The sequence below is a fragment of the Onychostoma macrolepis genome, chromosome 22, assembly GCF_012432095.1.
Source record: "Onychostoma macrolepis isolate SWU-2019 chromosome 22, ASM1243209v1, whole genome shotgun sequence".
Taxonomy (NCBI): domain Eukaryota; kingdom Metazoa; phylum Chordata; class Actinopteri; order Cypriniformes; family Cyprinidae; genus Onychostoma; species Onychostoma macrolepis.
Genome location: NC_081176.1, coordinates 25877067 through 25902221, shown reverse-complemented (window position 1 = coordinate 25902221; position 25155 = coordinate 25877067). Strand labels below are relative to the sequence as shown.

At 34.0% G+C, this 25155-nt stretch overlaps 2 protein-coding genes across 4 annotated transcripts in view; one reads left to right on the top strand and one right to left on the bottom strand.

Moving 5' to 3' along the window:
- senp7b (SUMO specific peptidase 7b) overlaps positions 1 to 12598 on the bottom strand; it is a 47925-nt gene extending 35327 nt beyond the window's left edge. Inside the window, exons 1-8 of one of the 3 annotated variants that reach the window (XM_058760461.1) lie at positions 12378 to 12598; positions 10692 to 10796; positions 10483 to 10583; positions 8940 to 9203; positions 8744 to 8835; positions 4938 to 5119; positions 2991 to 3291; positions 262 to 359 (exon numbers count right to left, since the gene is read on the bottom strand). In XM_058760461.1, the coding sequence (XP_058616444.1) occupies positions 262 to 359; positions 2991 to 3291; positions 4938 to 5119; positions 8744 to 8835; positions 8940 to 9203; positions 10483 to 10583; positions 10692 to 10796; positions 12378 to 12419 (1185 nt within the window). In that variant the 5' untranslated portion in view covers positions 12420 to 12598. The remainder of the gene's footprint in view (positions 1 to 261; positions 360 to 2990; positions 3292 to 4937; positions 5120 to 8743; positions 8836 to 8939; positions 9204 to 10482; positions 10584 to 10691; positions 10797 to 12377) is intronic. The other 2 variants (XM_058760463.1, XM_058760462.1) reach the window with 2 other exon arrangements.
- Positions 12599 to 13017: 419 nt separating this feature from the next.
- si:dkey-222p3.1 (uncharacterized protein LOC100007529 homolog) lies at positions 13018 to 18006 on the top strand. Its single transcript, XM_058760464.1, has 4 exons — positions 13018 to 13209; positions 14106 to 14146; positions 14245 to 14565; positions 16862 to 18006. Exons 1-4 carry the CDS (start codon positions 13199 to 13201, stop codon positions 16987 to 16989), a joined length of 501 nt encoding a protein of 166 aa, XP_058616447.1. The 5' UTR covers positions 13018 to 13198; the 3' UTR covers positions 16990 to 18006.
- Positions 18007 to 25155: the final 7149 nt, after the last annotated feature.

Sequence of the window (25155 nt, the reverse complement as noted above, 5' to 3'; positions counted from 1 at the left end):
GTTTTTGACATGTAGGTGATCTTTTAATAATTAATAAATGTCAATATAAATGATTTTAGTTTAGCATCCCATCTGAGTTTGACTTATGAATAAATTATTAAGTGACTTCTGCGAGTGCATAACCACAAACAGCATTAAACATTTATCATTCGTAATTTGCGTTGGATAAAAGCAAGTGTTAAATGAATAAATGTAAATGTTTATGACATGCAGTCAGTAGGGGCATATATTCTAAATCTACACCCATTCGTTACCCGTTACCTGAGCGTCCCTGATCCCCTCAGAGATCCGCTGCTCTTGCAAACTCCCAGACACGTCATTCATCTCATCGGCTCCTTCATCATCGCTGGACAGCACGACTGAAGGAGAGAGACAGATGTGTATTAACCAATCAGAAATGCCTTCGTGCAAAAGGTCAGATGTTCTTTCTTCCATGGAAGCACACAGGATGTTCTTTGGGGCAAAAATCATCAGGTTGTGCATTATAATATAATTTGCGCTGAATTTTTTTTATATTAAATTAGGAACAAATGAAGAATAGAAGCCTTTTCACCAGTGGTCTCAGACTTCTGGACCACACCGCACGTGTCTAAACGTTCTGGAGGAAAAACAAACTTGAGGCCTCCTAGATAAACTTCTGATGCTACATTTTCCAATGAGGTAAACGCGAGTCTTGACAGATGTTTGCTTCAGTAAACAGTTTGTGTGTGTATTTGAAAAGTTCACATGATTAACACCATCGAGGGTCAGATGGTCATTCCAACATTGTGTTCTTACAGTTGAATATTATGTTTCTAATAAAACTATCAGCCGACTTTTCTTGCATTTGGCGATTGATGAGTGTTCATTTCTGACCACGTATTTATCTTTTTCCCTTCTTCTCTGCAGCAGAAGCTTCTCTTTGGCTGGGTCCTATAATGGGCTTTGAGAGAGAAACAGGGACATGGGTAATCCTCTCTCTTTTTTTTCATCCTTCACATCCTTCCCTTCCTCTTCCTGTCCACCAATCCATCAGAAAACAATAACAAATTCAATACTGCCCATCTGTTTTTGCTACATTAAAAGTGGTTTGAATTGGACAGATTTGCAAACTAAGCAGACGTTTGTTCGAAACAATCTGTTTAAATCTTCTTTTTTAGATTGTAACTAAAGGAAAAATTGATAACAAAAGGGAACTGAAGCTTTTAAAGACGGAAAACATTTGAAAAACACCACAAGATAGCTTTTTATCAGAAAAAGAGCAAAATGAATCATTTTCAATTCATCTGATTCACAAAACCAGCCTGAATGAACTCACTGACGTAATGATCCAGACTGGGACAGAAGATAATCAGTGATGAACAAAGTTTTAGTTTGTTTTTCACATTATCATATGACTTCTGAAGACAATGTGAATGTGCGTAATCAATTTTTGGGTGACCAATGACCCAAGGATTCCTTTAACGGCAACCATAATGGGAGATAAGGTGTTTAGGATGAAGTAGTCCCAGCTGATCATGAGGAGGAGGATGTACATCTGCGTTCCTCTCTAGCAGACAGAGGTGTAATGGGCTTTACCCAGACCTTGAGGTCAGGATTGCAGTAATCTAGATTGTGAGAGTGAATGTTGCTATTCTGCACACCACACACTTAAAGACATTAATCTTTATGAGGACATCCTTCATCCAATGACAGCTCAGAACAAATGCCGCCTCCATAACAATAGGACCGTCATGTAGTCATGGAAAAGGTTGCTTTTTGTCAGATGGATTAATTTGGTTTCATTCTCTTTTTATGTTCACACTCAGTTTGCATTTGTCAATTCAGATTCCACTTTGTCTACTGGTGAAAGTTTACTATTTTATTTAAGGATGTATGTCTGTACCATAAGAGTTATTGGAAAAGGTTTCTTTCTTTTTTTTCTTTTTACCTGTTAGGTTAATTAGGTTTCTCTCTCTTTTTTTTTCATTCACATTCAGTTTGCATTTTTAAATCCAGATTCCACTTCGTCCATTGGTGGAAGTTTATTATTTTATTTAGGCATGCAAAGTGTATAACAGTTATTGGAAAAAGTACATTTTTTTACCCGTTAAGTTAATTCAGGTTTACTCTCTTTTTATGTTCACACTCAATCTGCATTTCTCAATCTAGATACCTAGATTGAGATTCTCTAGATTCCTTGTTCATTGGTGAAAGTGTACTATTTCTTTTAGGGATCTGTACCATAGCAGTTATCAGAAAAAAAGACAAAAAATACAAAATTATTTATTTATTTATATATATTTTTTTACCTCTTGGGTTAATTTGGTTTCACTCTCTTTTTATGTTCACACTCAATTTCTCAATCCAGTTTTTTTTTTTTTTTTTTCATTTAGCGATATACAATGATATTGGAAATATATTTGTAAATGCTCATCTTCCCTATTTGTACATTTTAATTACCTTCGCCATCATCTAACAATCACTTCAAGTTAATCTTTAGAAACACTAATAATTTAACACTGTTAAACGTAATCTTTAGCAAATCTCAAAATGAATATGTTTTTCATAATGTACATAAATGTTTGTTATAATGCTGTGATGCATAAATTCATTTTTATAATTTAAAATATTTTATTTTTATCAGCCAAAACACAAATAATTATCAACTTATTGTATTGTAATATTGATGCATCTTTATTTATTTATTTATTTATTGATTTTAACAAACCTCTAATAGGTTGGAGTTATCTTGACCTTCTGACCATTTCGAAGAACAAGGTCTGGTGCCTCTGCCAATCAGTGCTTTTAAGAAATACGTCTTCCATTAAAGACAAAGGCAGCACGTTCACTTTTTTCCAAGCATTTATGGGGTAAGCTGGCATACACAGCCTGCAAAAGCTGTTAAACGCAATACCCACCTCCCTGAAGGGTAAGAAAGTTTAAATAAGGCAAGTTTGCACTTAAACCAATGTTTGAAAAGTGATGGAAATAATAATATGAAAGAAAGAAAAAAAGACAGTCACACGAACTTGGCTCTGTGGAGCTAGGCTTGGATCTCTTGTAGGTCTTGCAGAAAACCTGGGGCTTCCTCCTCAATCTGTTGCAGTAAGACGACCCAAAAGGGTCTTTGCTCTTGGCCTCTGGAAGGAAAGTCAGCGGATCTTTTCTAACAGGCACAGAGGTGGCAGCTCTTTCTCCAGAGGTCCTCAGATACCTATCTGGAGCCTCCTGAAGAGAGCGGCCTGAGCAGAGGCTGGGTTCATGATTGGACGGTTTGGAAACAGATTCTTTATTCAACACAGTTCCATTCTTGTTTTTGCTTACTGTGCTCTGGAGTCAGAAGGGACAAGAACAAAGAACAAATAGGTTACAGATAACTCTAGCTGAGTGAGACAATACCCTGTCCAAAACTGGCAAAGGTTCAGCTCTTTAATATTAATTACGTAACAATACCGAACACTTAGCTACAAAGCAACCTTAGCATGAAGTACTTAATATTCATGACCTAACACTTAGACATAGTTAGAATCTTACATTTTCTACTAAGTATCAACATCAGTATGACTGAATTAATAGGTACAACTCATATTACGGTGACTATGCATGCTCTAGGCATAATAGCAACACTTTATCATAGTAGGATTTGTAAGATCACCACAAGTCTACCAATGACAGTATGATCTAATTAATATTTATGAGTCCTACTATGGTGAAGGCTCAATTCATGAATATTAAGTAACATGAATGAAAGCTCCTGAAGGGTTTTGAGGCGATGTCAGTATAACTTATTTTATATTTATGAGCCAAGACTACAAGTCGTCCTATGGTGAAACTTTGCTTTATGAATATTAATTAGGTAGCATGACTGGTTGGTCAGTGTGACCTCATTTATATTTATGAGCCAAGACATCATTCAAGGTGGTATGATCCAACATAACCATAAATACATAATAGTTATGATCTACACATTTGCCATGTAGGAAGGAATTGAATTTCACAACCTCTTTACCAACATCAGTATGACCAGATTTATGAGTATGAATCCTGGTGAAACTTCTACTTGAGAATATTAATTAGATGGACGTCCCAGAGTGATAATAAAGCAAAATCAGACTTAATAAGCATTTATGATCAAACACTTCGCCATACTAAGATTTGTAATATCACCACTAGTGTACCAATGATGAGAAAGGTTTGCCTCATGAATATTAATTAGGTAGCATGACTAGTTGGCAAGTGTGACCTTATTTATATTTATGAGCCAAGACATTATTTGATTCACTCTAGGACCGTTATAAACCAATGTCAGATTCAATTAATATTTATTATCCAAGACTTTGCCATAGTAGGAATCATAAAAACTTGCTTTGACATTATGATCAAATAAATGTTTATGAGCTCTACTATGAAGGCTCAGATCATGAATATTAATGAACATGACTTGTGAAAGGTTATGAGCCAACATCAGAATAACCTAATTTATATTTATGAGCCATGCCTTTGGAACAGCATTGCTATGAACAAATTAACATTTATCAGTCCTACTATGGTGAAGGTTTGATTAATGAATATTAATTAGATAACACAACTGCATTGTTTGCAAAGGTTATGAAGCAACATAAGTGTGATAATTTCTATTTAGGACATTATCGATACAAGTCGAAATGATTGAACATGACATAATAAGAAAGCCCTAATTAATATTCATGAGCTAAAACTTTGCCATATTTCAACATTATACTAAGCTTTGGCATAAATATAAATTACGTCAAAGTGACATTGCATCAAATCCTTCCTCGATACAAGCCCTACTATTGTGAATTCATGAACTTAGACTTTCCAGATAACAATGCAAGAATGTAATTAATATTGATGATCTAGAGCTTTAAAGTAGAAAGATTCATAATTTTGAAAAACTGAGTGGGCACTACATATTCTTGAATGTCTTTTAATGACAGACCTCAACACCATCTCACCTTAGAGACGTCACAAACAGAACCTCGGGACTTTAATTTGTGGTCTTCCTGTGAAACGTGTGCCGTGTCCTCTGAAGTGGACGACCTCTGTGTCTCTTTCACCTGAGAGTGGCCTTGTGTCCCTTCAGTTTCTTCTTCCTCATGGAAAAGCCCACATGCCTCCAGTTCCCCCGGATCCAGGCCTAACAAGATGGAATGATGGAGAACTTAGTGAAATAAAAAAAAAAAAAAAGAGAAGAAAACTCCAGGATTTTACAAGCAGCACATAACCTTCTCCTAACAACTGTTTTTTCTCTTTATGCAGTCCCCAGTACATATAAAACGGACTTATTGACCAAATATCATTCCTCCACCTTGGTGGAGGTCACATCAGCCATGAAACGGGGCTAAATCGCCCAATTCCCCAGAGACGTGGAACTAGACAGAATATAAGAGAGAAAGCCAGCGAGAAGGAGAGCAGCAGGACCATTTTAACAGATCCATAAAGTTAAGCATTTGTTTATTTATCAGCGATCCCAAGCCAGGAAAACTCTGATGCCGTCCAATATTATGTAGAGCAGGGAGTGAAGGAGAGTCAAAGGAAAGGAGACAGCTGCGAGATGTTAAACATACTGCCTGAAGCACAATGGAGGGAAAGAGCAGAGAGACAAAGCTGATCATTAAGGTACTTAGAGATGCAGAGACTTAGTAAAGCCCCAAAATAAGGGCATTTTCCCTCATTAGCTTCTTGATAATCTACAGCAGATATATCAGCCAAAGTTTACAGTTTGCTTTAACTGCTTATTTTGTTTAATGATCCAACTCATTAGGGAAAAACCAAGTCACTTTCTGAATTATGCGGGAATAGTCATGCTATACTGTGTTTGCGTTTTTGGCAAGAACCAGTATGAAGTCAATTTTATTTTAGATTTATGGTTGATTTTATTCTATAGTTTTATGTTTTCTGAAGAAAATGTGAGTGGTGTGTGTATGCAATACTCCACAGTTCTAAAATGGTTGCCAAGTAAAAAAAAAAAAAAAATGTAATAGAATATTTTTAAAAATGAATAAAATTATACAGTGAGGAAAATAAGTATTTGAACACCCTGCTATTTTGCAAGTTCTCCCACTTAGAAATCATGGAGGGGTCTGAAATTGTCATCGTAGGTGCATGTCCACTGTGAGAGACATAATCTAAAAAAAAAAAATCCAGAAATCACAATGTATGATTTTTTAACTATTTATTTGTATGATACAGCTGCAAATAAGTATTTGAACACCTGTCTATCAGCTAGAATTCTGACCCTCAAAGACCTGTTAGTCTGCCTTTAAAATGTCCACCTCCACTCCATTTATTATCCTAAATTAGATGCACCTGTTTGAGGTCGTTAGCTGCATAAAGACACCTGTCCACCCCATACAATCAGTAAGAATCCAACTACTAACATGGCCAAGACCAAAGAGCTGTCCAAAGACACTAGAGACAAAATTGTACACCTCCACAAGGCTGGAAAGGGCTACGGGAAATTTCCAAGCAGCTTGGTGAAAAAGGTCCACTGTTGGAGCAATCATTAGAAAATGGAAGAAGCTAAACATGACTGTCAATCTCCCTCGGACTGGGGCTCCATGCAAGATCTCACCGTGGGGTCTCAATGATCCTAAGAAAGGTGAGAAATCAGCCCAGAACTACACGGGAGGAGCTGGTCAATGACCTGAAAAGAGCTGGGACCACCGCTTCCAAGGTTACTGTTGGTAATACACTAAGACGTCATGGTTTGAAATCATGCATGGCACGGAAGGTTCCCCTGCTTAAACCAGCACATGTCCAGGCCCGACTTAAGTTTGCCAATGACCATTTGGATGATCCAGAGGAGTCATGGGAGAAAGTCATGTGGTCAGATGAGACCAAAATATAACTTTTGGTCATAATTCCACTAAACGTGTTTGGAGGAAGAAGAATGATGAGTACCATCCCAAGAACACCATCCCTACTGTGAAGCATGGGGTGGTAGCATCATGCTTTGGGGTGTTTTTCTGCACATGGGACAGGGCGACTGCACTGTATTAAGGAGAGGATGACCGGGGCCATGTATTGCAAGATTTTGGGGAACAACCTCCTTCCCTCAGTTAGAGCATTGAAGATGGGTCGAGGCTGGGTCTTCCAACATGACAATGACCAAGCACACAGCCAGGATAACCAAGGAGTGGCTCTGTAAGAAGCATATCAAGGTTCTGGCGTGGCCTAGCCAGTCTCCAGACCTAAACCCAATAGAGAATCTTTGAGGGAGCTCAAACTCCGTGTTTCTCAGCGACAGGCCAGAAACCTGACTGATCTAGAGAAGATCTGTGTGGAGGAGTGGGCCAAAATCCCTCCTGCAGTGTGTGCAAACCTGGTGAAAAACTACAGGAAACGTTTGACCTCTGTAATTGCAAACAAAGGCTACTGTACCAAATATTAACATTGATTTTCTCAGGTGTTCAAATACTTATTTGCAGCTGTATCATACAAATAAATAGTTAAAAATCATACATTGTGATTTCTGGATTTTTTTTTAGATTATGTCTCTCACAGTGGACATGCACCTCGATGACAATTTCAGACCCCTCCATGATTTCTAAGTGGGAGAACTTGCAAAATAGCAGGGTGTTCAAATACTTATTTTCCTCACTGTATATAAGGTGCCAAACAGAAAATAATTATACAAAAATGTGAATATATAAATGTGAACTGTGAATATATAGAAGTAAATCTGAATATATAAATGTAAATTGTGTGAACATATAGTTATGTCTGAATATATAGAAGTAAATCTGAATATTTCGTTACATGTCTGAATATGTAGAAGTAAATTTGAATATACAGATGTAAATCTGAATATATAATTTACATTTATATATTCAAACTTTACAAATATATTTTCGGATTTGATTCTATTTATTCAGACTTTTAATTATATATTGATATTTACTTCTATACGTATATTCATGATTTATGTTTCTATATTCAGAATTATAACTACATATTCACAATTTAATTTATATATTTAGACTTAACCATGTATTCAGATTTATTAGAAAATTAGAATATTGTGAAAAGGTTCAATATTGAAGACACCTGGTGCCACACTCTAATCAGCTAATTAACTCAAAACACCTGCAAAGGCCTTTAAATTAAATAAATCAACTTTTTGATGATATTCTAATTATATGACCAGCACCTGTACAGTCAGATTTACTTACACACACACACAATTTACATTTATATAATCAGATTTTATATAATTATTTCCTGTTTGGCATCACACACACACACACACACACACACAAGAGAAGAGTGAAAACGAATTAACCTGACAGGTGTTAACTAAAACTATTAAAAACATTTACGTTAACTGAAATAAATGTTAACTGAAACAAAATAAAATATTAAAATAAATATATACTGTCAGTAAACACTTCCGAAGCTACATTTCTAACTTCCTTTTAGTTGAAGTACTAAAATTACTGAAAAAAATGTAAATAATAATAATAATAATTAGTATAAAAAGTTAATTATTTTATTTCAGTTAACTTTTAATATATTGAAATAAACGTTTCTGTTAAAATTTCAGTAAACATTTCTGAAGCTACATTTCTAACTTTCTTTTAAGTACTAAAATCACTAAAACTAATAAATAAATAAGTAAATATATAAATAAATCTTAAAATTAAACTAAAATTAAAATGTAATCGGAAAACAAAATAAATAAAGCTAATTAAATATGATTAAGTTTCTTTATAAAATACTACAGTAATGATACTTATATATAAATAAGACAGGGATGTACCTCGATGAATCTTGAACGAAGAGCTTTGAGACGCCCCCGTATGGTTCTCATCATGGCAGAGAAGAGTATCTGATGCTCTTTTGGGTCTCCATCTGAAACAAATAAACATATATGATATAAAACCCACTAGATCATACTGAAATCTCCTGCTCTGAACCACGTGCACTAACCGCCATACCATGGTTCAGCTTCTCACCTGTTATTTCCTGTGAAGTCTCTCCCAGTGGTTGGAGTTTGACACTGTGCTCTGAAACCGGGCGTCTCGGACACCTTATTGGGTGTCCTGTTCACCTGAACAGGGCTGATTTTTATGGGTTGTTTGTTCATTTTAAAACTGAAAACTGAGCCACGTGTGGGTCCTTTGGGAATGTTATCCGAGCAGGTGCGTGTGACGCGGCCTGATGTGCGTGAGTCCGGTGAAAGATCCCGTCGGTCACCGCTGAGAGACGGCCTGACGAGTCTGCAATAGAAAATGTGCTGTTATGCAATTGTTAATGATGGTTTACTCTCTAAATGTGGCTCTGATACTTGTTACAATGTAAATATATAGATTTGTTTGCCCAAAATTTGCACACTTTAATACTTAGGGTCAGGAATTTGTTTGGAATAATTAAGATTTGTTAATGTTTTAGAAAGAAGTCTCTTTTGCTCACCAAGGCTGCATTTATTTGATCATAAATACAGTAAAAAAAACAGTAATATTGTGAAATAGTATTACAATTTAAAATATACCGGTATATATATATTTTTTTTGAATATATTTTCATATGTAATTGATAGCTTGGATCAAAGCTGAATTTTCAGAATCATTCAGTCTTCAGTGTCACATGATCCTTCAAAAATCATTCTAATACGCTGATTTTATGCTCAAGAAATATTGCTTAGTACTATCAATGTTAAAATCAGTTGTGCTGCTTAATTATTTTATGTAAATTTTTTAGCATTCTTTAATGAATTTTATTTTGTTAAAACATTATGCATGTCTTCTCGGTCACTATTGATCAATTTCATGCATGGATTTTGAATAAAAATATGAATTTCTTCCAAAAAACTAAAACTAAAATAAAAATACAGACCCCATATTAATATTAAATATTTAAATATACAATATTAAATCTTCTTATTATCATTAATAATTAATTATGTTATTTTTAAATTATGTTTTGGGAAAACATTGCAATTCAAAAGTATAAAGTAAGGGGGAAAAATGCAAGGACATATTAAGTTCATTAAAAGTGAAAGTAAAGATATTTATAATGAAAAATATTTTTATTTCAAATAAATGCTGTTCTTTTGAATTTTCTACTAATTACAGAATCTTGAAAAAATGTATTATAGTTTTCCAAAAAAAAAATGTAAAAAAATATCAAGCAGCAAAAACATTAATAATTACATGTCAATAATAATTGAGCATATTAAAATAATTTCTGAAGGATCATGCGACACTGAAGACTTGCGTAATGAGGCTGAAAATTCAGCATTGCATCGCAGAAATAAAATATATTCAAATAGAAAACAGTTGTTTTAAATTCTAAGAACATTTCACAATATTAGCATTTTTACTGTATTTCAAGTCAAATAAATGCAGCCTTGGAGAGCATCATAATTACTCCTAACTTTTGAGCAGTGGTCTAACAGTGAAGCTGGTCTTCTTAACACACACCGCTTAGAAAGTGAATAAACAGCTCCATCTAGTGACGCTTTCCAAACTTTCAAAGCATCGTATACTGAAATCTTACCTCACCGATTCACTCCTCTGACCTTCTTTTGACAGAATATTTCCATTAGAACTGCTTTTATGAGGCATTCTTCCATTAAGAGTGACTGAACCCCACTGCCTCTGTGGAACAAGAAACAAGAAAGAGTTGCTTTACATAAAAAGACTGAAATGAGACGGATAACATTTGTATTGGCTGATTATATGGACAGTAGATGATGGTATTATTACCTTGTGTGAGTTGCTGTCCTGCAGTCGAGACAGTGGAGATTGCATGTCAAGACCGCATGAATCTGACAACTGCTTCTTTTTGGGGATCCTGAACGGAACTGCCATCTACACCACACATGATAATTGTTAGGATATTCAACTTATCTGTTAATCGATTCACTTTTACACCATGATAAATCAGCTTAATACACTATAGAAAACAGTGTGTGTTTTTGTTTGGAAATCTAAAGACTTATAATTTGTATAGACAGGGTTTCTTCAGGGTTTACGAAGGTCAATTTAAAAATGTATAAGACCAAGTAAAGAACAATTAAGGAATAAATGGAAGGATATAACGAAAACCAAACATTAATACATCAGTATAGGGTCGTATTTCCAACAGATATACATTACTTTTTTTTTTTTTGTATTAATTTTAAATAAGTAAATAAATAAATATTCCACTAAACTATGGAAATAATAACTTTTACTGTACCTGCAAAGCATACATTTACTTGAAATGCAAAATAAAGATATGAAGTGTCTTGTTTTCTGAGGAATTGATCAAAATGAAGCAAGTTTATGCTTAAAACAACAAATATGTCAATACAATTCAAAACAACAATGACAGATATTTGTTCTTGTTTTAAAGAGAAACTCACTTCATTTTGTTCAGTTTCTCAGGAAACAAGACTTCTTATCTCCATTTTCAAGAAAACGTATCTTGATTTAAGAATGTTTAGATATTTGTACAGGAAAACATGACAAAAACACCGAAGAAGATATTCATTTTTGCAGTGCATGCGACATTTAGTGCCATGACTATGAATGTAAGACTTTCTGCTAAAATTTAAGACCTTTTTAATGCCTTAACTTGTGCAAATTATGACATTTTTACTTTTTTTAGTCCTTGATAAGTCCTGCTTTTTTTTCACTGAACTCAAATTATACTTGATATTGTTACATATCAAGCAAAACATTATGATTAATGATAATTAATGAATCGCCTTCAAAATAAAACATAATTGCATTGAAAATAAAATTAAGATTATGGTTTCATAAATAAATCAATAGAAATATACAGATATTTTCTGCTACAATTTACACATACTTCTTTGCGGTTTGATCTTTAATAAGACACAGAGTGTTCTAATTACAAAATAATACTAATAAGAAGAAAAATTGCATTGCAATATTGGCAACCCAAATATTTTTAATTCATAATTTATTTTTATAAACCAATTTCACATGCAGAAATTAATTATTTCCAAGCAACTCAGCATGGAAATCTGTCTTCCACAATTACTATTCTTGCAATAGTAATTTAATTCATTGTAAGTGAACAGCAGCTGTGAAATACTTCAGAATAATCCAGTAACCTTAAACGTCCTCAAATACCTCATTCACATAAGGCTGTTATCTTTGTAAGACTATTTAAAAATGTTTATATGCCCATCTGACCATCAAAACTGCTACAATCTCACTGCTCAATAATCAAACACACAGATTTCCATACAAAACACCATGCACGAGCTATAATCTTATATATTAGAAATAACAATTACAATATGAGTGTCTAAGAAGCTCTAGAGCTGATGAATGAGATTAATGTTAATCAGTTTAAACATGTAGCATTGGCTGCTGCACTCCTGGGCCATTAATATTAGACATCTGAGCTGATATTAGCTTCATAAACGGCATACTTACAGCACACACCTGTCTGAGACTCGCTCTATAAATATCAGGCATGGGCTATGAACGGGTGAAGGCACTGCTAAATCATTCTGGTCAGCAGAATAGCAATAAGTGCACTAAGAAGTGAGCATCCCTCTTTCTGTTTATGTGCGACGTTCTTCCCAATTCTTCTTCTTCTTCTTCTTCTTCTTCTTCTTCTGCGCTTGGCGGTTGGCGGGTAAATAATCGGAATCGTTACAGCGCCATCTGGTTTAGCTTCTGACCACTTCACGCAAAAAAACAAAGATGTTATCTGTCATTAATAGTGTATATAATATCACTCATAGTTCATAACAAAATTAAGTAGTACCAAAACTAAATTAAATAGAGGAAATAGGTTAGTATTGGCGTTTTTTAAAAATCGTTTTAAATTGTTGTGTTCGTGTGTTCTTTTTATTTATTTATTTATTTTAATGAATGTATGCAATTTTATTATTATTTTAGATGAAGGTAGGCATATGTAGGTAACGTTATAGCTTATTCGAAATGAAACTTGCAGCATGAAACATGATTAACATGCAACACAAACGGTTTAATAAAAAACCTGGTGTTTATTTATTTTTATTCATATAATTTGTATTATGTATTTTACACGACGATATATATATGTATTTATACATAAAACCATTTAAAATGAAGAAAATAACAACAAAGACCCGTGAGTAAGGCAACCTGCGCATGTCCAGCGTTGAAGAGCAAATTATGAGGGGCAGCGTAACTATTATATTTTAGCTGAGCTGTCAGCTTAATTTTCCCAATAACTACCCGTTTGCGTTATTATAAATTGGTACATCATGGTTAAAAGGTACGTTGTGTCTGTCGTCGAATAGCAGTAGACATCTTTTATTCTCAGGCCTCGAGGACAAAGACGCATCTGTAGTGTAACGTTAACTTAGCTAGAGGCTTTGTGCTAGCTAAGCTTCAGTCACTATATATCTATCAATATCGATACATTTACAGTGATAACGTGTCTTAAATATTACCAGCAACAGAGAAATGTAATTTCTAATGCATCCGTTTAAAAATTGTCCGTCTGGTTGCGCAGTTAGTTCCCGTTTTGCGTCTAACGTAACTGCCAGGCTAACGTTAGTTAAAAGTAAACAAAATTCGAATTAATGGAAAATAAAGTAAATTGAGTGTTACTGCGTATATTTATGCCTATTTGATATAACCTGAATTATACGACGAACTGATATAGTTTATGTGTTTGTATAATTATTATCTGATGTCAAACTGCACCTGCTGCAGTTAATTTTACACGAATTCATCATATATGTATATATATATATAAAATCATACTATATAATTCAAGAATTTGGTTTAAACGACATTTTTAATAATCCAAATACACCATTGTCCATTACCATTGGTGTAAATGTAAATAAATGTCAAGCTCATTTAAAGCGACCCAGAATTTAACAAAAGTCTTCTGTATCTTCACACTTCTATAAAGTCCTCTTGTTCATTATTCTTCATATATACTTCACTACTGTAGGTTTCATCACCCACTTTTGTCATCATAAATGACGTTTTGTTGACCTCTGTGTCGCTGCAGTACCTGTTGTTGAAGTCTGTCAGTCCCCTCAGGAAAAGCTGTTTTTAATAAACAGTAACTCCTGAGGCATATCTTTAATATTGGGAATAGAAGTTTATCACAGTTTATTATGTCTGTCTGACCATTTTTGTGTTTGTTTTTTACAGTGTGTTGCTCATCTGTTTCTTTAAACTACTTTTGTATGAAGGTAAGCACATGAAATTGCAGATATTTATTTGAATCGAATGTGAAGTCAATATCGACTGTCTTTCACATGTCCCTGGTCTGTTTTTGCGTTTGTTTCAGCATCTGTGCAGGAAGTAGTTCAGGGTTTTATTGGAGATTCTGCAGTTTTGCCGTGCCATCCTGGGGACAGGCAACCTACAGACATCACTGTACACTGGAGATATGAGGACAGGAAGAATCTTTACGACATACTAGGTGGCAAAGGGACGACTAAGGAGCAGGACCCAGAGTATGAGAGCAGAACGGAAACATTTCCTGAAGAGTATTCGAAAGGAAACTTCACACTTAGGCTTACGAATCTTAAGAAAAGTGATGAAGGGTCGTACTGCTGCTTCATCACTGAGTTTGGTCTCAATGAATGCGTAAATCTTCAAGTCAAAGGTGTGATGAAATAGTTTCTATAATTTGCTCCTAAAAATCTATGAATAGTATTAAGTGTGGTGAAGTAAGGTGGAAGTGTTTTTTTTGTTTTGTTTAGTTTTTTTCCCTGTTACGACCCTTCCAGGCTGTTGATCATCTAGGGAGTGAGAAGGGGAACATTTTAACAGTTCCTTTTCCTGTCGTTAGTGACCACTGTGTAGCAATTGAGAATAAGACAAAACACGAAACGTCAAGTGAAAACAATAATTTAATTAATATAAAGTAAGATGTACACTAATAATTCAGAATCAAATATTAACCCACAAATGAACAACCCCACACTAAATATACCAAAGGAAAAATTAACACAAGTCACAAATAGGTTCTGAGGGGGAGAACGAAGGGAAAACTGGATCGTGCCAAACAAAAGAAAGTAATATAATCAAAACGAGTCTTACTAAATCATTTCAAACTAATCCTAGACTAAAAAGAAAAGATTAAAGGAAAAGTCTTCAACGTCCATGACGTCGTAACTTCCCTACTCTCACTATCAAAACCAAAAATACAAAATGTGGCACAAACCCCTAACCTAGTGTATCTAGACAAAACAAAATTAACCTAAGTGTGCATTATGTATGTCACGTGACATCCTACCTAATCCCTTCGCCTCCAACCAGGTGAGCTCAACTTTGAAAGTTACTCAAAAGAGTTCCAACCTCCCAACTGAGAAGTTTACAAGGGTAGCCCCAAAAAGGCAGGATACACATGACAATACAAAATGCTAAAAAACACAAACTCAGAAACAAAAAGAAACAAGCATACAAAACCAGGTCAGATTCAGAACAGGCAGTCAGTCTCCCGCTTTGCAGCCCCATGTCCCTTAAGTAGCGTGTTCACCAGGTGTAGAGCATCAGGCTGTTTGGAAGAACGCGCCCACACAGCAGATCAGCCAATCACGTCCTCAGGAAGGATTGACAGGTCAGGCAGCCAACCAGCACACGGCCTGTTAAAGGGACAGTGCAAGAGAAAAGAAAAACCCCACACAGAAAACAAGCAATAACCAAAAATACTCAAAACGTCCCAAGGGACGTAACACCCAAAAGTTAAAATATTTTCTCTTAACTCAGTTTAATGTTCAAAGGCAACTGCACAGTAAGCTTTTCATAGGTTGATGTACTGAATGTAAACACTGGTGCTGCCTGACACTTTCAGTTGTTTGTTCAAGTAGTCCTGCATATCATTTCTGCCTCGACCAATAGCGTGGATTGGAGGCGGGGCTACCTGTAGTAAGCCGTTTAGTGAACAAGTGTACTGTGATGGAGAAATTCAAAACAGCAAGTTTTGAACGAGACCCAAAGATAAAAATGCTAAAACTAAATTAAGCTCAAAAACACAACAAACCTCTATAATAAACATGTTGTAGGAAAAAAACAAACAAACAAACAAAAAATACTACCGGTAATAATGAACAAACCAAATAGCAAATCTGGGAACATTTTAAAACAAAATAACCAGCCTGACAAATAAAATAACACACAAGCAAAATATCAAATTCTAATAAAACAAAAATAAATATTAAAACAAAATAACCAGAGATGCGTTTCCCAAAAGCATCATTAGCTATATGGCCGTTAGTTTCATTGAACTCTGTTGGTAACGACAGAACTTAAGACCATACTGTAGTTGCTTTTGGGAAACACACCAGTTTGACAAACAATATCAATTCTAAGACAAAATAAGCAGTCTGACAAACAAAATAACAAATCTGGCTAAATTAATTTGAATACAAAATAAGCAGTCTGACAAACAAAATAACAGATTATAAAAAAAAAAAATAACAGATTATTAAAAATAAATAAATAAAAAATAACGATCTAACAAACAAAATAAATTCTAAAACAATTCTGATGAACAAAATAACAGGTCTAACAAACAAAATAATTTTTAAAACAAAATGGCAAGTCTAACTAAATACAGTTTTAAAAATAACAGATCTGAAAAACAAAATAACAGATTCTGAAGAAACATGAATCTGGCAAACAAAGTAAAATGTTTCACAAACAAAATAATTGCCATAACAGTAACCAATCAAAACTAAGTCTGAACTAAAACTCAAAAAGCAATTGTGTAGGTGGAAGACAGAAGGAGTGGAGCGGATTGAGTGTTTGGGAAACCTGTTTGGAAACAAATAATTATTCTTGCACTTCCATTTGATATCATTTGTGGCACAGAAATTACATTTCACTGTAAAATGCAGTGAGTGTGTACTAGCCTACAAGCTACTCTTTTTCATTCTTCTTTCATTCTTTTTTTTTAGTTTTAGTTTTAGAGAAACCAAGAGGAATCCAAAAGCCAGACTCAAACAGTGGAGGTGAAACCACAGCAGGGAGGATCACATCTCTGTTAATCCCTCTCTTCTCTGTAACTCTTCAGCTCTGTGTGTGAGTGTTGACTGCATATAGTTCAGCAGCGTGTGCTTTAATTGCAGTGAGCTTTGACTTTGCAATATTATTATTTTCTACTCCTTACTTACACAGTAGAAACCACAGAATTACACTGCATTGTGTCTTGCATCTAAATATAATTTATGACAAACATTTGGACACACTCACACACACACATTACATATCAGGCCTGTTATATTCAGGGTAGATGCCATAAGTACAGTCTGTTCACTGGACTCTACTGTAGAGGATTTGAATTGGATTCAGACTTTAGATTCAGTTATTCAGCTTGCGAAACATTGCAAATGCGTCTTTCCAGATAATTTCCAATGGACAAAAACTGTAAATGTAAAATGGCATTAATTAAGACACAACCTCTTTTGAATTTGCATTAAACACATCAAGTAAAAAGTTGCGTATACCCTGACATGTTCTAAAACTTAAGTTTTTTTCAGTAATCTTGAAAGTTTGATGTTTACTAATCTGTTTACTAGTTATAAATACCTCTCCTGCATCAAGAAAATCAGTTGCACTAAAATGTATGCATTAGCTTTATTTATGTATTTATTTATTTATTTATTTAAAATAATTGTATTTAATTTAATGTCATATTTGAGTTACAAAATTTTATTTATTTAATATATTTTGTTTTGTGTGTTGAATTGATTTAACTGTTGTATTAACTCAGTGCTGTGCTGCCTGGAATAGTGCAAATAAATTTGTTCTGGGAAACATTTGCTTGATGTTTTGATTAAATGAGATGCGTAAAGGTACATTTTGCACTAAGCATGTCAAAAAAACAACAACAAAAAAAATCAGTGGAATTATGAGTGATATTTTGGCTAAATACCAACTACTTATTCAGGAAGAGGTTGTCTTACCGACATCTAAACCTAAAATATGTATCTTATGGGCTGCTGAGGATAATTGAATAGTGCCGCAGTAATACTCTCATGTCTAGATGGAAGCTCTGTATCTGCATACATTTTTAAATAAAATCTTTCATGTCTTGTGTTAAGAGTAGTCCTTGCTCCTCCTTTCATTTTATCCTTCTACCTTACAACTGAAACTGTCCAATCATAGGAGGGGTTACTGAGATAAACCTAAGTTCATCTGGTCATGTGATCTCAACATGGCAGCCTCCATTGGGCAACCTCTCTTGTAGTAAAGCAGTTTTTCTACGCCACTTACATCTTATAATAGCGTACATTATTTTACGTTTTAAAATATTTGTCAGAACTACTCTTTTCTTGGTGCACCTTCTCTATATGGGTCAACATATATCAGTATTTGATGAAGTGCTATGTAGCAATTTTTTTTGACAAATATTCAGTGTCATTTAAGTATCACTGGTATACTATTATTAATTAGTTGTATTAATATTTTGAATATTTATACATATTTTTAGTTTTTTAAATGTTCAGTTTTCATAGTTTTAGTATTATGTGTTTGTCACTTATAATGGTTTTAATTTTTTCATATATGTACAAGTTCAAATTAAAATGAGAAATGTTGCTCTGGCAACTAGCTGTAATAAAACATTTTTGATATGTTATTTCAGTAAACATTTATTTTATTTGTAATGCAAATGGTTCATAACTTAAATTTCGTAACTTACATGCAACACCAGTAAAACGAGGCTTAGTCAGATACGTAAAAGATTTTATTTTTCATTTTTAATTGCACACATGACTTGAAATGACAATGACTGAAATGGTTATATCTTTAGTATAAACACTGTAATGTTTGAAAAACTAGGGATCAATTTGTTATTTTCTGAAATGTAGAGTAAAATTTAGCCAAAATGGCAATACTTAAAGAACTAAACAAATAATTGTTCAGATAAACAGCAGAATGCTGGTCAAAAGACAACTGAACAACACAGTCAATGATAGTTCTCCATGGTTTCCTTTTCCTTCTGATTTATCTGTGGGACAAAACGACAATGGCAAACTTTGTAACATTAGTTTGATCAGTCACTAACAACTGCAGACTAACATTCAGAATTTGAAACCACAATCACGGTTTTTCAGTGAAAGTCTTCAGATTATACACACCTTTGACTTGAAGCTCTGTGGTGGTGTAATTCTGAGATGGTCCTGTGATATGACAGACATACTTCCTTGCATCAGTTTTTTGAAGATGGTTGAGTTTGATGGAGAAGTTGCCCTTCTTATACTCCTCAGGGAACGTTTCGACTCTGTCCTTGTACTCTGGAGCTTGATCTTTACATGTTCTGTTGCCGCCAATGAAGTCACACACGCTCTTCTCTTCATTGTCTCTCCAGTGTACGCTGAATTCTTCTATTTTGCTTTGAATCTCACTCTCAGGGATTGAACAAGAAAAGTCAGCTGAGTCTCCAACAAAACCCTCAACCTTCACAGGATCAGAGAAAGAACCTAAAAAACAGCAAACCGTTTATTATTCTGCATGTGACATGAAGTTTCATTTCAAATGTTTAATTCTCACCTGTGATATACAGCAGAAGCAAAGAGGTGATGACGTACCAACTGTAGAAAGAGGAGATAACCTACTTTTAGCCTCCATATCCCACCAATATTCACACTTATTGCAAAAGAACTGGATCTAACTGGATCTGAATCATGTTCTTCCTGCCATTCAATAACGTCTATGTCATTCTAAATAGTAATACTGTACATACCTTTGTATTTTAATTAATATGCATAAAAGATTTAAATTTACTATTAAGTTACAGCACCAATGTTGATTAATAGAACTATAGTTTGAATAAAACGTGGACCAGCAGGGGACCCAAAATGAGCTTTTTACTAAAAATGTCCAAAACTAATCAAAAAGTATTATTATTAATAACAGTATACACTAGGAATAACAACAAAAAGTAACAATTAATTTGATCCACACACCTTACACCGTTCTGTCTTTGACCTGCCTAACCAGCTACTGTAAAGCTCGACCAAACAACCGATCTACATTCAAGCCTTCTAACCAATCAGTTTTCTAAGAACCGGTGTACCAATGAATGACAATGATATTAATACATTTATCTGTAATGAATGGAATTCATGCTACTTAATAGACAATAAATGATATGTTAACAAACAATGTAGCTGTTAGCTTTCATGCTACTCTTAACGATGCATGGCGTTGACGTCTTTTTTTCTAAATTCTTAGAAACATACCTTTGTTCCATGGTATTTAGTTTTGTTTTGTTTATCAGACAAAGCAAGCTAGTGTAAATGTGGCACTTGAACAATTTAAAAAAATGCAAACAATTTCTTAATGGAAGCTAACAATGACTAAGTTTACAAAAATGGTTGCTGAGTCAAAGTGGCTTCGGAACGAATGACGCCGGATGCTCATGCGCATGCGTACGGATGTGACGTTTTACAGGTGACTAAAGACAGAAGTATCAGTTCATTTAATCTGCCTATTGTTTATATATATATATATATATATATATAATACTAGAATATTAGCCATTTATTAGTAGTAATTAAGCACATATTAATGTCTTATTCTACATGACCTTATTCTACATCCCGAATCCTACCCAAAACCTAAACTTTTCAACTACGTTACTGACTATTAATAAGCAGAAAATTAGGAATTTATTGAGGGAAAAGTCATAGTTAATAGTGAATAAGTGTTCCCTATTCTAAAGTGTTACCGATATTTTATTTGATTATTATACAATATTGTTATAATATTGGCTAATCAAATTTTACAAACAAGGCAGAATAACTTATCAATATCACTGCTCACAGAAGCCACCCACCAGTTTAAAGACTGAACAAATGCAATACAGTACAACTGAAACTTTGCCGATGTTTACACACCTTTGATGAATACATGTGCTCGACTGGTGAAGATGGAACACATCCTTCTTGATTCTTCACTTGATTTTGAAGGGGAAATATTGTTTGTTTTATGGTAAGTTTAGGTTTCATGTAATCAGGTTCACATAGTCATTTTCCTCAGGCAAAATCTTGGCTTGCATTACCACATTTTTTGTTCTTGAAGAAAGCATCATAGGAATTCCATTTAAAGATTCCATTAAGGGAGCGTTCAGTCTTGTTCTTCAAGTTCCTCATAGTGATCTGCAAATAATGAAGAGAAAATGAAATAAAATAAAGACTTAGACAGAACTTAGGATACTGTTTGTTTATTTATTTTATTTTACAGTTTAAATTTGCCTTCAAACTGTTTATTACCAGCATAAACACAGATGACAGCAACAGAAATACAAAAAGAATATGCTAAAAGACTTGCTGCTCTCTTCCTACTAAGCAAAAAATAAAGCAAAAACTGTGAGATCTGTAGCTTACCTTGAGGTAATTGACTTTTTTAGTGTCCTGCGTCTTTCTCTCTCGTGTGTTCCTGCCAGAGGTTTGACAGACTGTACAGCTGATGAGTAAACACAAATAATTGATCTTGTTGTTGGGAGGAGCAGAATCCACCTGACATTACATGTGACCATTCTACATACAGTACATTATATACTACTTGATTTTTAAATACCAGTTTATTGGGTACTTTCTGATATGTCATTAACATTGTTTTTAAAGACTATAATCCAAGAGTAAGGCAGAGAGAGAGAGAGAGAAACAAACAAAAAAAAGACTTCTGTAAGTCCTGGACAAGAAAAGTGAGACAAAATAAGTCAAAGCTAGAAATCCACTTGTAGTTCAGTCCCCAAAATTGCCTTAAATATGACATGGAAATTAAAAATATAATATGTAAAAGCCAGCTATTTATTTATTATTATTATTTTATTTTTTTATTTTTTTTTTTTTTCATTTTTTATTTTATTTTTTGCTGAAGCTGTTTGCTCATTTTAAGTTGGCTCAATTTTTTTTTAAATTTTTTACAGTGTGGATAATGTCCTGACAGAAAATCTCAACCAAGTACATTTTACTTGGGTTTTTTTTTTTTTTCTTCTGGCGGGGGGCCTGTTACTTTAAAAGTACAATTTTCAGAATTAATGAGAAATTAGAAATAAATATCTTTGTGAAATGTTCTTTAGTGGAAAACATCAAGAGCAAATTTATTTGATCCACCCAGACCTTACTAGATCGTTCTCTCTTGGGCCTGTCTCAACATGCCTCAACTCCATTCAAGTCTCCTAACCATTTTTATTTTTATGGTATACAGATCCACTTGGAATCGATAATAATCACATATATATCCGTAATGAACATAATTAATGCCACTTTAGGGGAACAAATTTATATTTTACAAACATTACAGCAATTAGATTCCATTCTTCACAAGAGCACATGGCTTTGACGATAGAAAATGTATTCTTCAAAATTTACTAAAACATACCTGTGTCCCATGGTATTATGGTTTTAGTAACAACTCAAATTAAAATGTAAAAACTAGTGCTGGGCAACGATTAATCGCGATTAATCGCATCCAAAATAAAAGTTTTTGTTTATATAATATATCTGTGTGTACTGTGTATATTTATTATGTGTATATAAAGACACACACATACAGTATATATTTTGAAAAGATTTACATGTATTTACATGTATATATTTATTAATATAATTTATATGATATATAAATATATTTAATATATAATCATAACACATTTTTCTTAAATATATACATACATGGGTGTGTATTAATATATACATAATAAATACACACAATACACACACATATATTATGTACACAAAAACATTTATTTTGGATGTGATTAATCGCAATTAATCGTTGCCCAGCACTAGTAAAAATGTAACTATCTAGAAGTTAAAACCAATTCTTAAATGCATGCAACGACTAACTACATACGTTGTAAACGTGGCAAAGTAGACATGTCCAGCACGTGACCATCTCATATCCGACACGTGAATGACAGCACATGGCATGAGCAAATGTCTAGCATTGCATTTCTAGGTTTATATTATTATTATAATTATTATTATTATTTTATCATGCCTATAGGTTTGTGACTGGTATTAGTGAATTATATTGAGCAAATAGAATACAGTTTGATCTGACAAAATATTACACACCTTTGAGAAAAAGCTGTAGGTCTTGTCCTTGATTAATGGAAACTGAATACATCCCTCTTGATACTTGAGTTGATTTTGAAAGGGAAATATTGTTTGTTTCAGTGTAAGTTTAGGTTGACTTTGCAGTTTCATGTAGTCCTTTTCCTAAGGTGAAATCTTGCCTTAAAATACAACATTGTTTCTTTTTTTTTGTCCCCTTTCCTTTCAAAAAAGCATTGTAGGAATTTAAAATGTCCAGTTTAGGAGTCTCCAGTGTTGTTCTTCAAGCTCCTCATAGTGACCTGTGAAGATTTAAAATAATTATGAGAAAATTAAACAATAAGGGGAACTCGACTTCCAGAGTGCTGTACTCTCGCCTGCCTTGTAGTGTTCTTGTAGTTTTGTCAGAGATACTGATACTGAGTAAAACTTACTCAAGTTACGGCTTATTGTAGCCTTCCGAATAAGTAATTAGCGTTGTTGTTGCTACATGTCTCTCGGTACTTGATTTTAAAATACTTGATTTTGGAACTTAAAATCACTTAAAATTGGTTGGGGTGGGTGAGTACCAATCCCCTGCCAAGCACAACAGACTTTATGTTTACTTTTATCTGTTACTCCCTTACCCTAGACCCTTACATCTGGGACGTAACAAGCATAAAGACAAAAGAAATACAAACAGAAGATGCCAAATTAATTGCTGCCCTCAGTAAAACATCAGCGAGATACAACTTACTTTAAGGTAACTTACCTTTTGCCAAAGTCTAAAAAGATTAGTCTTAAAGTGACCTGCCTCTTTCTTTCTTGTCTTCTGTGTTAAAGAAGTGTTTACTTCTGCCGGTGGTCTGAGAGACTGTGCAGGTGATGAGTAAACACAGAGCTTTGTTGTGATGGGAGGAGCAGAATTGCCTTGACGACAGCTAAAGAAAACTACTGGAAAGTCAAGTCATTGGCAGTTATATACAAGTACAGATTCTTGTATTTAAAACACCAGTTTATTGAAAGGGGGTGCTGTGTGATCTGTCATTGGCATTATGATCCAAATGTAAGAACTGGCTGAATATTAAAGAGAAACGCCTGACTTTTAGTTTAAATGCTTTAAATCAATTGAAATAGGCCTAAAAACCTTCAAAACAACACAAAAAGTTTAAGACTTCCATAGAGGAAACTCATTATGGTGTTGAACAAGAAGTCAAAGCTGAAAACCCAACTGCAGTTCAGTAAACAAACTGCTTTAAATACGATTTCAGATTTAAAGATGTATAATGTAAATGACAGAAATGCAAAACATGTCACTTGTCCCTGTCAGCCCTGCTGGGAAAAAAAAAACAAAACCATAGACACCATCACAAATTTTGTAATGGTTTTACTGGTTATAATGGGACTTGTAGCCTATTGGTTTTAATGGAAATGGACCCTGTGGGTATCTACTGGTAATTGGTCGCCTTCTATTGGTGACTTGTTAAAACCAATAAATCCTAATGGAATATGTCCCAAAACGCACTACAGAAAACCATTTTTTAATGGTTTTAATGGTTAAAAGTTGATTGTTTGTAATGGTCTTTGTTGTGGAAACCATTTATTTATTTATTTATTTGTCACAAGTTTCCATTGTCTTTCTGCATTGAAAGTAAAAATTTCACTAGTAAATCATTTCACATCATTTGATGTGTTGTATTTATGTGGAGCAGGATTTTGGAGCTATTGATTTGAAATTCATGTCTGTGAGATCAGAGTGCATATCTACCTGACTAAGACATGTGATTTCATCAAACAGGGCGACGTTACCTCATGCTGTTTGGAACGTTTTAAATATCAATGGTTGGATGCGTTAATCTCAAGTGAACCCATGAAGCAGTATTAAATGTACGACTTTAACTGATCTCTAGTCAGTTTTATAGTTTACGGTGATGCATAACTTTAGATTAAGTTCTTATATAGGCCTATGCTATTATATTGTTGATACAAAATTAGTGCTAAAATTAATAAAAGACTTTGTATCATACAGTTAATCTGTATAATTTAATATTAAGATTCTAATTAGAAAACGCAAACACTATTTATTGACAGATTTCACGTGACTGAAAGCTATGAATTGCAGTTACCCGCTTTGGCCAGCAGATGTTCTCAGCGAGCGGAGTTTTGAGCGCTTAGAAACACTTTTATCATTTTTTTTCAAAGTT